This window comes from Cervus canadensis, chromosome X (assembly GCF_019320065.1).
Source record: "Cervus canadensis isolate Bull #8, Minnesota chromosome X, ASM1932006v1, whole genome shotgun sequence".
Lineage (NCBI taxonomy): Eukaryota > Metazoa > Chordata > Mammalia > Artiodactyla > Cervidae > Cervus > Cervus canadensis.
Window position 1 is genome coordinate 18,605,320 of NC_057419.1, and position 16,691 is coordinate 18,622,010.

At 41.1% G+C, this 16,691-nt stretch overlaps 2 protein-coding genes across 3 annotated transcripts in view; both read right to left on the bottom strand.

Moving 5' to 3' along the window:
• Positions 1–13,994, bottom strand: part of VEGFD (vascular endothelial growth factor D) — a 43,007-nt gene extending 29,013 nt beyond the window's left edge. The window contains exon 1 of the mRNA XM_043458395.1: positions 13,208–13,994. Within this exon, the coding sequence (XP_043314330.1) occupies positions 13,208–13,297 (90 nt within the window). The 5' untranslated portion in view covers positions 13,298–13,994. The remainder of the gene's footprint in view (positions 1–13,207) is intronic.
• A 141-nt stretch (positions 13,995–14,135) lies between these two features.
• PIR (pirin) overlaps positions 14,136–16,691 on the bottom strand; it is a 95,741-nt gene continuing 93,185 nt past the window's right edge. For both annotated transcript variants that reach the window (XM_043458998.1, XM_043458997.1), the window contains one exon: positions 14,136–14,472. In XM_043458998.1, the coding sequence (XP_043314933.1) occupies positions 14,360–14,472 (113 nt within the window). In that variant the 3' untranslated portion in view covers positions 14,136–14,359. The remainder of the gene's footprint in view (positions 14,473–16,691) is intronic.

The following is a 16,691-nucleotide window of genomic DNA, read 5'->3' on the forward strand; positions in this document are numbered from 1 at the left end:
AGAGTTTTACTCCTTCTTTTCCAATCTGGATTCCTTTTATTTATTTATTTTTTTTCTTCTCTTATCGATGTGACTAAAACTTCCAAAACTATGTTGAATAGTAGTGGTGAGAGTGGGCACCCTTGTCTTGTTCCTGATTTTAGGGGAAATGCTTTCAGTTTTTCACCACTGAGGATAATGTTTGCTGTGGGTTTATCATATATAGCTTTTATTATGTTGAGGTATGTTCCTTTTATTCCTGCTTTCTGGAGGGTTTTTATCATAAGTGGATGTTGAATTTTGTCAAAGGCTTTCTCTGCATCTATTGAGATAATCATATGGTTTTTATCTTTCAATTTGTTAATGTGGTGTATCACATTGATTTGTGAATATTGAAGAATCCTTGCATCCCTGGGATAAAACCATAATGTATGATCTTTTTAATACGTTGTTGGATTCTGTTGCTAGAATTTTGTTAAGGATATTTGCATCTATGTTCATCAATGATATTGGCCTGTAGTTTTCTTTTTTGTGGCATCTTTGTCTGGTTTTGGTATTAGGGTGATGGTGGCCTCATAGAATGAGTTTGGAAGTTTACTTTCCTCTGCAATTTTCTGGAAGAGTTTGAGTAGGATAGGTGTTAGCTCTTTGCCATGAAGATTTTTTAAAAACTTCCCTACTGGTTGCTAGTCTTACGGGAAGCTGGGTGAAAGACACACAGGCTATCCTCCAGGTTACCTTTGCAACTTTTCTATAATTATTTCAAAATGAAGTTTCTTTAAGAAATCTTCCCAAGAGAGTTGTAGGAGAAATACTCATTTCCGGGATGGTGCATGATGGTTTAAAGGCCTGCGTGAGTGCCTGAGCTCTGTACAAGTTTACTGAGTGGGGAATAAATGGTTGATGTATGCTGAGAAATAGTCTTATTCTTTAAACTCCTTTGAGTTATACCTTGGCTTCAAAATATTGGGATAAGTATCTTGCTGAACTGGATTTTTTAAGCCTTTTTTTTTTTAAACTCAAGTCACTGGATTGTTTGTGGCCCACTTCCCAATCTGAATGACTTTTTCAAGATGGTAGGCCAACAAAACTGTTTTCCAGGCTAAAACAAGGGGATCAGCTATCTTATATGAGACCATTCTAGATGACAGGGGGAAAAAATTGCTACAGTTCTCAAGGAGCCAAAATAACCTATCTCCAGAACAGAATTAAAAGTAACAGGTACTGCTTTAGGGCTTCTCAGGTGGCATTAGTGGTAAAGAACTCGCCTGCCAATCCAGGAGACCTAAGAGACACAGATTGGATCCCTGGGTCAGAAAGAGCCTCTGGACAATGGAATGGCTACCCACTCCAGTATTCTTGCCTGGAGAATCCCACAAACAGAGGAGCCTGGTGGGCTACAGTCAATAGGGTTATAGAGTCAGACACGACTGAAGTGACTTAGCACAACACAGCATTGCTTTAACTTACTGGAATTTACCAGGGAATAGTAAATTCTAATCCTTCCACATGGCAGTCTAGAAACTATTTGAAGGAAAATAAAAATTAGAATATAAATACATTGCCAAGAGGAAGGGGCATGGCTTGGGAGTACACGGCTGAGTTCCATTCCTGGCTCTGAGCTGTCAGAGCCCAACTGTTGCCAAAAGTTGTTCTTGGGTCCCATGCTCTTAAGAATCCTCCTGTTCTAGGTATGAAAAAGGAGACCAGCTTTGCAATATTCCCCACTGGATCTCTCAGAACTGTGGGTCTGTGTTTCTAAGCCTTTTCAAAACTGATGATGCTATTTTGTCAAACTGTATTGGCAGTTTGTCTTCAGGAAGTTTAGTGATATGGGGGTGGGGTAGAGAGAATTTGTATATTTGGAAGATCCACAAGATCCACAAGCTTCGGAGTGTGCTGTGGAGGGAACACATTTCATGTGATTTTCCCTGGATTTGCTTTGGGATTTACAAGTGTTGCCTGGGGAACCAGTCCTCTGCCTATCGGTCTCTGGAGTTCAGGGAACCACCATCAGCTATTTATTTCCCTTCGCAGTGGCTTTAGGGAGGTGGATCCGGTTTCAAGACAAATAATTCCATGCTCCTTTCACCTCTCAGCAAACTTCTGTTTGACTGGAAAAGCATTTCATCTTTAGCTTGATGTTTAAGGCTTAGCCCAAACCACCAAGTTTTCTCTGGTTTGGGGTCCAAGTTGCACCATCATGTTCCCAGCTGTCCACAGATACTGTTCCCCCACACCCCTTCCCTTTTCTCACTCCCCCAGCCTGTCAAGGAACCCGCCCAGGCCATGTTAGACCCAGGAGGCCAAACTGAAATTGTGTGCCTTTGCCTCTTGTAGCTCTCAAGGACATTGCATCTCCTAAAAGGAAGCTTTGCCTGATACTTGAAACCACTCTGTGGTCTGGACAGATGGCTGACTGGAGAGGGGAGGGCAATGGATGAGAATGGCTTAAAATTGGCTTTGAGTGGTAGAGCAGTCTGGAAAACAGCTGGCATTTTCTTACAAAGTTCAACAGACACTCGCCATATGACCCAGCAGTCCCATTCCTGGGAATTTACCCTTGATAAGCAAGAACGTAGATTCACTCAAAAACCTTGACATGAATGTTTATACTAGCTTTCTTTGAAAGAGCTAAAAAACTTGGAAACAACCAGGATGTCATTCAGTATGTGAACAGTTGCTTAGGCAAACTGTGCTACCCATCCCATGGAATATGACTTAGCCGTAAAAAGGAATGAATGGCTGGTATGTATAGCAACTTGGATGGATCTCAAAGGCACTAGGAGTGAAAGAAGTAAGTCTCAAAAGGTTACTGACAGCAGGATTCCATTAATAACATTCTCAAAAATCCAGGATGATAGTGATGGAGGACAGAGCAGAGGTTGCCAGAGGCTGGGAGGAGGGTATGACTATGAAAGGGTTGTTGTTCAGTCGCTAACTTATGTCCGACTCTTTGCGACCTCGTGGACTGCAGCACGCCAGGATTCCCTGTCCTTCACTATCTCCCAGAATTTGCTCAAACTCACGTCCATCGAGTCAGTGATGCCATCCAACCATCTCATCCTCTGTCGTCCCCTTCTTCTCCTGCCTTCAATCTTTCCCAGCATCAGGGTCTTTTCACATGAGTTGGATCTTTGCATCAGATGGCCAAAGTACGGGAGCTTCAGCTTTAGCATCAGTCCTTCCAATGAATATTCAGGGTTGATTTCCTTTAGGATTCATTGACTAGTTTGATCTCCTTGTAGTCCAAAGGACTCTCAAGAGTCTTCTCCAACACCACAGTTCAAAAGCATCAATTCTTTGGTGCTCAGCCTTCTTTATGATCCAACTCTCACATCCATACATGACTACTGGAAAAATCAGTAACTTTGACTATACAGACCTCTGTAGGCAAAGTGATGTTTCTGCTATTTAATATGCTGTCTAGGTTCGTCATAGCTTTCCTTCCAAGGAGTAAGCATCTTTTAATTTTGTGGCTGCAGTCACCATCTAGAGTGCTTTTGGAGCCCAAGAAAATAAAATCTGTCACTGTTTCCACTTTTCCCCATCTATTTGCCATGAAGCAATGGGACTGCATGCCATGATCTTAGTTTTTTGAATGTTGAGTTTTAAGCCAGCTTTTTCACTCTCCTCTTTCACCTTCATCAAGAGGCTCTTTAGTTCCTCTTCTCTTTCTGGTGTTTGAGTGGTATCATCTGCATATCTGAAGTTGTTGATATTTCTCCCAGCAATCTTGATTCAGCTTGTGATTCACCCAGCCTGGCATTTAGCATGATATACTCTGCATAAAAGTTAAATAAGCAGGGTGACAATATACAGCCTTGACATACTCCTTTCCAAATTTTGAACCACTCCATTGTTCCATGTCCAGTTCTAACTGTTGCTTCTTGACCTGCATACAGGTTTCTCAGGAGGCAGGTAAGGTGGTCTGGTATTCCCATCTCTTAACCAATTTTCCACAGTTTGTTGTGATAAACACAGTCAAAGGTTTTAATGTAGTCAATAAAGCAGAAGTAGATGTTTTTCTGGAATTCCTTTGCTTTTTCTATGATCCAATGGATGTTGGCACTTTGATCTCTGGTTCCTTTGCCTTTTCTAAATCCAGCTTGAACATCTGGAAGTTCTCAGTTCACATAATGTTGAAGCCTAGCTTGGGGAATTGTGAATATTACTTTGCTAGCATGTAAGATGAATGCAATTATGCAGTAGTTTGAACATTATTTGGTATTGTCTTTCTCTGGGATTGGAATGAAATGTGACCTTTTCCAGTCCTGTGGCCACTGCTGACTTTTCCAAATTTGCTGGCATATTGAGTGCAGCACTTTAACAGCATCATCCTTTAGGATTTCAAATAGCTCAGCTGGAATTCTGTCACCTCCACTAGCTTTGTTTGTAGTTATGCTTCCTAAGACCCACTTGATTTCACACTCCAGGATGTCTGGCTCTAGGTGAGTGACCACACCATCTTGGTTATCCGGGTCATAAGATCTTTTTTGTATAGTTCTGCTGTGTATTCTTGCCACCTCTTCTTAAGCTCTTCTGCTTCTGTTAGATCCTTGCCATTTCTGTCTTTTATTGTGCCCATCTTTGGATGAAATGTTCCCTTGGTATCTCTAATTTTCTTGAAAAGATCTCTAGTCTTCCCCATTATATTGTCTTCCTCTATTTCTTTGCATTTTTCACTTAAGAAGGCTTTCTTATCTCTCCTTGGTATTCTCTGGAACTCTGCATTCAGTTGGGTATATATTTCCCTTCCCCCTTTGCCTTTTGCTTCTGTTCTTTTCTCAGCTATGTGTAAAGTCTCCTTAGACAACCACTTTGCCGCCTTGCATTTCTTTTTCTTTGTGATGGTTGTGGTCACTTGCCTCCTGTAGAATGTTATGAACTTCCATTCATAGTTTTTCAGGCACTCTGTCTACCAGATCTAATCCCTTGAATCTATTCATCACCCCCACTGTATAATCATAAGGGATTTGGTTTAGGTCATACCTGAGTGGCCAGTGGTTTTCCATACTTTCTTCAGTTTAAGCCTGAATTTTGCAATAAGGAGCTGATGATCTGAGCCACAGTCAGCTCCCAGTCTTGTTTTTGCTGACTGTATAGAGCTTCTCCATCTTTGGCTGCAAAGAATATTATCAATCTCATTTCGTTATTGACCATCTGGTGATATCCATGTGTAGAGTCATCTCTTGTGTTGTTGGAAGAGGGTGTTTGCTATGACCAGTGCGTTCTCTTGGCAAAACTCTATTAGTCTTTGCCCTCCTTCATTTTGTACTCCAAGGCCAAACTTGCCTGTTACTCCAGGTATCTCTTGACTCCCTACTTTTGCGTTCCAGTCCCCTATGATGAAAAGGACATCTTTTTTGGTGTTGGTTAGAAGGTCTTGTAGGTCTTCACAAAACCATTTGAATTCAGCTTCTATAGCATTGCTGATTGGGGCATAGACTGAAGAGTAGCATAAAGGAATTTTTTCTGTATCTTGATTATGGTGGTGGTCACAGAAATCTGTGTTAAAATTCACAGAACAGCACATCAAATGGGAAAAACGATAATCTTTGCCATAGAGTAACTTTAAAAATATAAAGTAAGCTGGGTTTGAATCCAGGCACTGCTCTTTTTTAGCTATTTGACTGAGGGTGAATTATTTAATTTCTTAAGTCATGGTTTCCTCATTTCAGAATGCAAAACTTCTCATAAAGCCGATGTGGAGATTACCAAGGGTCATAAGTAGGAAAGGGTCAGATACAGAGGAGGCACTCGGTAACATTCACTGCCTTTCCTTCCTTTCTCAGGGGTGGGGCATCTGGTCCTGTGTTAGGGTTCAGAGGTGTTTCATGGGTCTTGATTTCCCTGAGCAACTTGAGTTGAGTTTGAAAAGAGCAAGATAGGGCCACTCCAACCATAGTAAATAAAAATTTAAAAGAGAAAAGCTTTTGCAGGGTAAATATCTTTTTTTAATATTTCTGGGAGGTATTTTCAGATGAAATGCCAATTTTCAAGTATCTACCCAGGCTTACATAGGTCTTTACAGGTGAGTGAAGGAAAAACCACCCACTTCTTAAACCTTTGTGCTTTGTCATTAGAATCCAGCCTTCCCCATTACAGATGACACCTAATAGTGTGGGCCATGCCAACTGAGGGCAGGGAGGAGAATGCACGCTTGCTCATGATGACTTAGATGGAGCCAGCTGAAGGCCTGGTCCTGCTGCTCTGAAATCGAGAAACCTGGCCCTTTAGTGGGGCCTCACGCTACTGGTGGTTCTTTGACTCATGCAGTTCTACATTTAAATGTATAAATGTGAGAAACCAGGGTGTTTAATTAAACTTAGACTAAGGAAAGGAACTACAGACACAGAAATTGTAAATGTGTGTATGTATACATTTGTGCAAGTGTGTTTGCATAGCTATCTGGGTATTTTAAGGGGATACTAGATGGCTAAGGTGTCTGGGACCTTCACATCCTCTAATTTGATGAGTATTGCAGGATGGTTTCTCCCCAGCCAGATTGCCTAGCATGCAAGGAGGGGCATATGCTTCCCTTTACATGTTTTAAATCCATGTTCCATTCTAATATCTCTGCTCCAACTGGATGCATCTATGCTTAGGACATGTGGGGGGAAATTAGTGTGGGATGGGCTTGAGTGGCAAAACTCTAAAAGGATGCTCTGAATAACCCCAGGAGAATATATCCCTAAGATCTGTTACAGTATCTTTATCACTGATCTCAAAGATGAAGGGCCCAACATCTAAGGAAATAAGGCAAAGTCTTTATGGTAATTAGGTTATTGTTAGAAACAATTTCACTGCCTCCACGTGCCTCCCCCAAGAGAAGAGTATGTTTCTCAGCCCCACTGACGTTGGGCCATGTGACCTGCTTCAACCAATGGGATGTTATAAGACATGATGCAAGCAGAGTGTTGAAATGTATTTGTGACTACACTGCTCTCCTACATTTCTGCCGTCACTGTGAGTATGTGTCCCTTCTGGCCCACTGATCCAGGCAGATGAGAGTTACGTGGGGCAGACCCATACTCAGCCTTTGGTTTCAGCCTTGATCCTGACTCCCAGCTCAGCCACAGTAATGCTGGTTATCAATGTTTTGAACCATTGAAATTTGGACTATATTGTCACATTGCATTATTGTGATTCCTACAGCCATAAGTCAGCCTAAGTAAAACATAATCTGCTGGGTGGTCAGAGGATCTTTAGGCCAAACCTCAGCCTCCTTTTTATTAGGCAGCCCTTTGCCATGCCACTGGCAGTCAGCCCAGGATGCTTAATTTTCATCTTTCTCCTAAAGATGCAGTGGTCCCATGTTAGCATCCACAGCTTTCCTCTTCCTCACCTACAGCCTCTGCATTGTCTGATATGCCCAGTGATCTCCAGTCTTGCTGTGACAAGACAGTTATGAAGCAAGTTATGAACAGTTCTTTTCAGAGGGTCTCTTATACAGATGAACTCAGGGAATTCCTTCAATCAAAATCACACTCTTGCCAACTCCCTCCAGAATGGAACCATAAATAAAAAAATCTCTGCCATTGCAATATTCAATATGTCATTTTCTTCCCCAGAAATAACTTCAGGCAAACCTAGATTTTAGGAAAGCAATATTTTTCTCAAAGATAGGAGTGGTATAATTATTTAGATGACAATGAATGACAGAAAGAGACTCATTAAAATTTTCATTATTACCTAAGGTTTCAGGCACTAAAATTATCCTTCTCACAGGCCAAGTTGAGCTCCTTGGCTGCTAGTAAGACATGCAAATAACTGAGACATCTTTATTTTATAAAAATGTCATTTCCAGTCATGTGCCTGGCACACGGTGGACATTCCACAAATGTTCACTGAACTGAATGTACAGCTTTCCTTTTCCAGGAAAAAGGAGCCTCCTGAGCAGCATAAAGAAACCCAAGTATCTTCCTTCCTTCCATGATTCTACCCCAGTGTCCAACCACAGTCACCTCCCATCTCAGTGGTATGTTCAGAAACACTTAGAACCGACCAGAGTTGTGTGGGTTAGTCATTAATACTAATCACCAAAGAGTTCCAGCTTTCTACCTTCTGAGCACAGGGAAGGCTTGCACTTTCTGGCCCCTGGTGGTTGGATGGGGCAGGGGGTCAAAGAGGTTGTGACCGGAAGTAATGTGTCCTACCCTATACACAAGCAAATAAAAAATGTCAGGTCCTGATACAGTCTATGAAGAAGATAAAATAGACACAGATCAGGTTTTGCCAACTATGACCTGTGGGCCAAATCCAGCCTGCAGTCTCTTTTTGTATGGTCTGTGAGCTAAGAATTCCTTCCTATAATTTTAAATGATTGCAACAAATGAGAAGACTATTTCGTGATGCATGGAAATGATACACAATTCAAATTTCAGTGTCCATGAAGTTTAACTGGAACACAGCCACACTCTAGGTGATTGTTGTTGTCCAGTCACTAAGTCATGTCTGACTCTTCACGACCCCATGGATGCAGCATGCCAGGCTTCCCTTCCCATCTCCTGGAGCTTGTTCAAACTCATGTCCATTTGAGTCGGTGATGCCATTCAACCATCTCATCCTTTCTATGTGATATGCCCAGGCTATTTCTCTAACCTCAGAAGCTGCAGTTCTGGCCTCCACTCTCCCTACTCCAGCCACACTGGCCCCTGGCTAATACCTAAACACGCAAGACCACGCCCTGCCCTCACCACAACCACTGCCCTCTCACTTCCTCCAGAGGTCTACACAAATGAAAAGAAATCACAGAAGTCTCCCCCGACCCATCCCTCTGTGTCTGTCCCCTTCTTGATTTTCTTCATGGCACTCCACCCCTGACATGTTCCAGGTTTGCATATTGCCTGCCTCCACCTGCCACACTTGGAATATGAGTTCCATGAGAGCTGAAACACTGCCTTAATTCCTGCTGCATTCAACACAGTAGATGCTCAATAAATAAACAAATGAACTGTCAAATATTGGAAAGTTCTAAGGAGAGGCAAGGGAGAGCCTTTGGGAATAGAACATCACCACCTGTCAAGACATTCATGATGCAGGGGGCCCTCAGAGTATCTTTGCTTTATAACATCTTAGTATCTTGGTAGAGACTATTAGAACTAGTGGTAAGGGAGAGAGAAAAAAGGACTTCTCACCATAAAAGCAACCAAAGAACAAATGTCTCATCTCACCTCATCTCAATCACATTCCCAACTGTGGATAGTTTCCCACCATCTCTGCTAATCTCAAGTGGTGGGAAAGAGCCGAGCTTAGAAATGTACCCGGAAACAATGTCACTGTCACTTGTGTCCCTCTTTCTCAAATACTTCTAGGCCACTGTGGTTACAATAAATGTGCCTGGGAGTTCCAGAGCACCCTACGTTACACTCTACAAGGAAGCACGCATGTGTCCAAATACTACATTTTCATTCCACAAACTATCTTTATAAGCTTGTCCCAAGAGTGGTTCCTTAATCAAATTCGCTCAACATGCAGCTTTCATGTGATTTTTTTCTAGAGCTTTTAAGGGTCTATAATAAATGTTAACCCACAAGTCTAAATCAGATTTTTTAAAATAAAAAATAAGTCATACATGGAAGTACTATATTCACGCTGTAAGATACAGGGGGTTCTACTGTACCATGAATAGCAATAACAGGCTCAAGTGATATAAAGGTTTCACCACCAGTTAAAAGTGACTGACTAGGAGAGAAGACCTCTGTGTACAGAAGCATGTAATTCAATATATTTACCTATATGGTCATAAATGAAGAAGACATTAATGGAAAACATTTCAAATGTCCTTTGTGCCAAGGACTATGCCTGAGAGGAAAGTGGACATGAGCTCACTGGGCCATCTCACTAGCGGCAAAGTCAAGGGACTTCCTTGTGCATGACCTACGGGGGGCAGTGAGGGCCAGGCTGCTTCCTGGAGTTAAATATGGAAGGTGCACCTCAGTCTTTGTTATTCAGTTACCTCTAGAGATAATTTCAGGGGAAGACAAGTGACACAAGGTTATTAATTTGCGAGCCATGTGGCTTCTCATGGAAGTTAGAGGTGTCCTACATTCCTGCGGATCTTGGACTTGTTCCAGTCTTGGGCAGAGTCTGAATGACTCCACCACTCAACAATACTCTCCTGCCAGTGAGGTTATGAAAGAGGGGGCTGGAAGGTAGCATAGGGGAGAAGGAAACCAATTTTGTCAGAAAAGAGTTAGCCAAACCTACCAGGACCCGGAATGAACCCTTTGTCATTTCTATTGGTATGTCTGCCTCAGTGGGTTTGAAAAGATTTATGGCAGATGGCTTCCCTTAGTGACTTAAGGGGGTGCCAAGATTCCTGGTGACAAGAAATACTTATCAAATATACTAGAAATAGTACTGGCCAGAAGATTGATGCAAATGACAGGACAATGAGGTTGCAGATATTTATTAATCAAAAGCCCAGAGAGTGTACACTACTGTACCCACGGTTATCATATACAGATATGAGACCAGGTGGATAGAGGGTCCTAGAATTGTGCACTGCACACCCTATGCAACTGTATATGACTACCCCAACATATATAAAAGCTGGAGAAAACAGACATAGAAATAAATCCCATAGCTAGATGGTTACTCTGATTATACTAGTGAGTCAGAAAGAGGGATTGGGTTAATCTTATTTCTAGAAGAAAACATATTCTGCTCATATTGGAAAAACTTATCAGCTAAACAGTAATTTGAGTTGAGACTTTCCAACAGATTTTTCTCAGTTCACAAATTCCAGGCACTGCTGACCCCAAACAGCTAAGTCCAAGTGGCAAGACTAATGAAATCAGGAGGCCTTATACTCAAATGGCAGTGAGCACAACTGTTGGGGATACTGGCAGCCGTTTGCACAGTTAATGCAGGATAAAGAATATTCACAGACTCCTATAACTGTACCACAGGCACTGCTAGTCTAAGCTGAAAAAACAGCAGAATGTTCAAGGCTAGAAAGTGAAGACTGGGTGAAGGGCAACCTTTCAGAAAAAGAGGTAGTCAGAAGAGAGGAAGGTTAGAGATCACACTCATGGACCAGCCACCAAGGAGGACCCTGGACACATCTTATAATAAATGAAATAGTTTTATCTCAACAAGCACAAAATACATTCATATTCCAGTGTCCAAACCATAACCACCCTGAATATGCTTTCATGGTAAATTTTGATTTAAACAAGAACATTAAAAAACATATTTCTTCTTGGATTTTTCTCTTAAGAGAAAATTATGGGGGAAGAGAAAAAGTATAACAACCAGTACAATGTACCTCCTGAGCCTTTACCACCCACTCACATCTGTGCCCAAACTTCTGTGTAACTGTATGCACGCCTTTTCTTCATATCAGAAAGATTTAATTGAGCTAGGTGTTAGGTGGATCTAAGTTCACTATACAGAGCTTCCCTTTTTGAAGGCAATCTAGATATATATGAAAAAAAAACATTGCTAATGGTATCACTAAGCATATAACACTGCATGTTCCCTGTGTAAAGACGTATTTTCTATCACATTCAAATTCAACTGCTTTCCTCCAATGCCCTATTAAATCAACTGTTTAATACAATTAATAAAACTGCTGGCAGTAAATCTGAAACTTTTTTTGGCCATGTCACATGGCTTATGGGATCTTAGTTCCCTGACCAGGGATTGAACTTGGGCCCTTGGCAGGAACAGCACTAAGTCCTAACCACTGGGCCACCAGGGAAGTCCCTGAAACATTTAAAACCTCACTGTGCCCAGGACAACTGAAGAATTCTTTGTGTCTTTGCTGTTTAAAAGAGCTGAACAACCTAAAGAATATGACTTCTTTCCAACTATTCTGTCTCCTCTTATACTGAGGCAACTGAAGCTTCAAAGTAAAATGAAAATATATTAAAACCCCATGTGGGGCTGGGAGGTGGGTAGGAACCTCCATAAACCAAACACACCTAAAGGATTCCTGAGTTTTGTGGACTTAAAAACAGCTGAACAGCCTGAAAAGCCTTACTTGTTTCAAACAAGTCTCGTTTTATCTCCTGTCCCTGAGGCTCAAAATGGGATTCCAGTTTACCTGCAATCTGCTACTGAGGTCCCAACTCCAGGCTGGTGGCGCTGAAGTGGAGCTGAACGACTGTGATCCCTCTTGTGTCCGTTTGGAATTTGGAAAGTTGTTGCTGGGCAAGGTGGCTCTCTACCTCTAACACAGGAGGTCAATCTTCCCAGAAATACAGTGTATCTCTTTCTCTACTGTATGTACATCTGTGCTTTATACGTAACAGTAAGACGTTTTCACCCCCAAGGACAATTTTCCCCTGTTGGGGGCGGTATCGCCCTTACTGAAAATGCACATCCTAACAACAGCTACAAAAACTCAAGTCCATGTTGATTGTTCACGGCCAGAGATTCTTAAATCAATAATGATTTAGCACCACTTTGGTCAAATCAATTATATCGTAACCATTTTCAAAATCAAAAGCTGAGAACAACAATATAAACTGTGAAATACATAAAACTGGGTGAAATCATGCTCAGTCAGTCACATCCCAGTTAATTTTTTTGTATTACTCTCAATTCATTGGGTTCTATTTGATGCTTGCTGATAGAATCCAATATTTGATTATGACTGTGTTTTACACACATTTCAAAAAGCAAAGGACCAAAACGACTTCCACAAAAAGATTCTTCTACATGGTAGAAAGGGTAACTTGGAAAACCAGAGAGAAAATGTCTGCAGAAACCCATGGCAGTTTTTGAATTACAGAAGAAATTAACTAACTAACTAAAAAAAGGAACGTTTGCTGTTCACAGATGACCTGAAAATAAACAGCCCACAAAGTTATCTGTGTCATAAAAACAAATCAATGCTTCCTTAGAAAAATCACTGTGGTTCGGTAGAAATTAATGCAACATTGTAAATAACTATACTCCAATAAAAAATTACTGTGCCATCTGCACATACAGTTGAGGGAAAACTTTCCTATCTGAAAAGATTCCAAAATGCCCATTCATGTCCTATTACATCTCCAAAAGCCTCCTACCCTAAGCATTTAAAAAAAACTCATGGCAAGAATCTGAGTAAGCTTAAGAAACAGAATATTCATTAACAAGTACAGGACATATCCTACCCACTATTAGCAGTGTTCTGCATTTTGCTATTATCTCAAAAATAGTGGGGGCAAAGAAAGCATCCTCTGTATAAGCCAACTTAAACATCTGCATCACATGAAAAATTGAGCTCACCTACCTTCACTGGTCCACGTTCATAACTGGAGCCCTGCACCAACTGCAGAGAAGACATCATGAAAATATTCACCACTGCCCACTGTCTGTACATTCTGGATATTCTGTATTCAGTATCCACTGATTACCAAGCAGTTGACATCAGGCAGCTAGAGCAAACTGGTTCAAAAGGCATTCTCCAGAAGGAAAGTTCGAAACCCCAAGAGTTCACAGGGAAAAACAAGTCATCAGCTGTGATCAAAATCAATTAGTCAAGGTGCGTTTCTGTGCAATCTGATGGAAGGGGGAGAGAGATGAAAAAAATTGTAAATGTTCTCATGCTCCAAAAATAATCAGGAAGTGGACATGTCTTCTACTTGAAATGAGAAAGCACTCTAAATCCATTTCATGTCCAGCAAATTAAAAAAATAAAAAAATCTTTCCACCCTATACCCAGGTTCAAGTTGTTTTATAAGGAGGTGGTGCGGCCACCAATGTTTGCAGCTACAGAAGGCTGGGACCCAATTGTGGATTCAAACTTTTTTCACAACCCTCATGGAAGCTTGCAGGAGCATGTGTCTTAAATCTGACACAGATTTTGGCAGAAAAAGCAGGGAAGTCTTGGCCGTAATCCTGTCGTGTCCCTACCAATAGCAGGGCAGTTTTGAAAACTGACTGAAGCGCTCAGAACTGCTGTTACTTTAATGCAGATAACCTGTAACATGAAACCAACCCTAGTACATAGGCATGGAAACTGCATTGCTCAGAAAGAGACCTCAGATGCTCACATACCTATGTATATCAGTGAGACACACAGAAAGTAATCAAATATGCTTTAAAAAACATACAGGCACAAATATGACAAAATAGGCACACATCTGTGGAAAGGTAAACATATACAAAAAATTTTTTAACAGAAGCTTAGTAATTTAGGTTGAAATGAAGCCCACTGATTTTTAGAGAAGCAACAATTAGGTTTATTTGCTTGGGCCAGGAAATATTTTACACACAGTGCTATATTTAAACAAATAAACAAAAAAAAACATGTTATCACTTGAGTGTGGAATTCTTTACAAACACTGGCGATGTCAGCCTTGGAAACTGCACACACTGAATGGGTGGATGTTACAAAGGGCAACATTCTAGAAGGCAGTCAGAGCTGCCCTTATGCTTGTCACTAGTTTCCAATCTTTGATTTCCAGGTTTTGGCTCTTTCAAAGCCATTTCTCGCATTTCTGAAATCAAGAATGGCCTGAGAAATCTCTTCATCTGTGTTCATCACAAACGGACCTAGAGCAGAAAAGAGACATTCAGAAAGTCCCAGGTGACGAGAACATTTTTTTCTATTGTGAAAATGGTACGTATTTCTGTACTTCTTAATTTGAAACAAACTCAGGCATATCTGAACAAGGTTATTTTCACAGCACCCGATCCCTGAGGACTGTAGTACAAGTTTCTTGACTAGGATTGTTTATGATTATAAAGAACAAACTTCAGATAAAAAAATGCAATTATATCTCACTCATCCACTCCAGGCTGTCATCAGCAATGACAATATTTTTATTTGAAACATTCTCAGGTTTGGTTCTATTGTAACTATTTTTGTAGTTGTTACTTCTCTTTATCCTCTTTATCTTTTTTATCTAAGTATAATGGACACACTTTAGTTTCGGGTATGCAGTATAATGATTTGATATTTGTATATATTGGGAAATAATTGCTACATTAGGTTACTTAACATCTGTCACCATCCATAGTTACAGAATTTGTTTTCTTGTGAAGAGAACTTTTAAGATTTATTGTTGTTGTCAGTTGTATAGAGTTGAATTGACTGATATCAAGAACTGAACTGATTTTAAAAAATTGGCAAATCTCATCACAGTGTTGGCATCTGCACAGTATATGAAGCCGTGTCCTTATGTGAGGGGTCCAAGTCATTTCTTAAAATTAGTAGCACCTGACAGACACTAAATTACAAAATTTTCAAGTCAAGAAGACATCACATTTTGGAGTCTCCAGGGGTCAGTACACTTAGGCCAGATAGTATATATTTTAGATTTTATGGGTCAAACTGTGTCTGTCTCAACCACTCAACTCTTCTGTTTAAGCACAAAAGCAGTCATAGATAATATTCCAACAAAATTTATTTACAAAAACATGTAGTAGACATATTTGGCCCATGGGTCACAGTTTGTCTAATTCCTAGGTTTGAACTTGGCTTTTGCTAAAGGTGTAGAAGTCCTCTTCTCATCAACCAAGAGGCAGAATGTCTCTTTCCCTCTCTTCACATACTGTAGGAGCAAAAGGGTATTGTCTTAGACTGTATCACCTCCAACGTCTGTTGGATAAACAGGGCCAGCTCTTATATGGCATTGGCAGTGTCTTGAAAGCAGTTGACAGATTTGTCCATTCAGTATATCTCTTGCCCTAGCCTGCAGACGTTCCATCAGGAGCCTTTTACAAAGTGCTTCGTCTAAGAGGTTTTTCTCTGAGAGACCCAAATTAAAATATAACTTAATACTTGGAATAACACAGTCAAACTTATTAATTACTGTTAGCATATCAGCACAGATTTGACATTCACTTTGGTTTAGCACTTGAGAAGGAAGATTCAATATCACAGGCCTTGATGATATTGAGGCCTTTTGAGAGACTGCAAGGTACAGGATGGCAAGAGAAAGGGAAAACAGGTAGCAGGCATCTAAATTCTTTCATTTAATGACTCATCTATCCAGTATTTATTGTGCACTTATTGAATAATGAACATGGCACTGGGAGCTAGAGACAAAGCTGAACGACAGACGCTCTCCCCTCAAGCATCTCAAATCTATCACACAGACAGATACGAAAACAAATTATTACAAAGCAGTGTGACAAACAGAATGACAAAAGTGGGGCTACCCTGGTGGTCCAGTGGTTAAGACTCTGCCTTCCAATGCAGGGGATGCAGGTTCGATCCCTGGTCGGGGAACTAAGAATGACAAAAGCATGGAAAATTCAAAGAATTAGCACAGAAAGGGGAGGAGGAGCAGCCCAGGACAGAATTCATAAACATGGTGATGTCCAAACAGGCAGACATAGAGGAAAGACATTTTCAGGACTAGCATGTGGGAGGCAGTGACAGTGGGGCACAGTGCTGGAAGGAAGGCTCGAAGGGGGAAACAAAGGGGGACGGGATCTGATAGGGGGGAAGAGGTCAGACCACTCTGGGTTTTAAACTTGATCTCTCGGAAGACGTTTGGACCTAATTCCGCAGGTGATCCGGAATCACCAAAGACTTAAGTAGACAGCACTGTGATCTGATGTGCAGTTTGGAGAAGACACCTTTGGTATCAGGGTAGAGAAGATGTCTGGCCTGGGAGGCTGAGTTGATGGTGGAATTGTTTAAGGATATCTGAGACACGAGACACAGGAAGCTGTGGGAGCAAGGAGCTCAGTTCTGGATATTCTGACATGAAGGCACTGGAGACAATCAGACAGCTTCCTGGCAGAGGTGCTCAGTACATTGT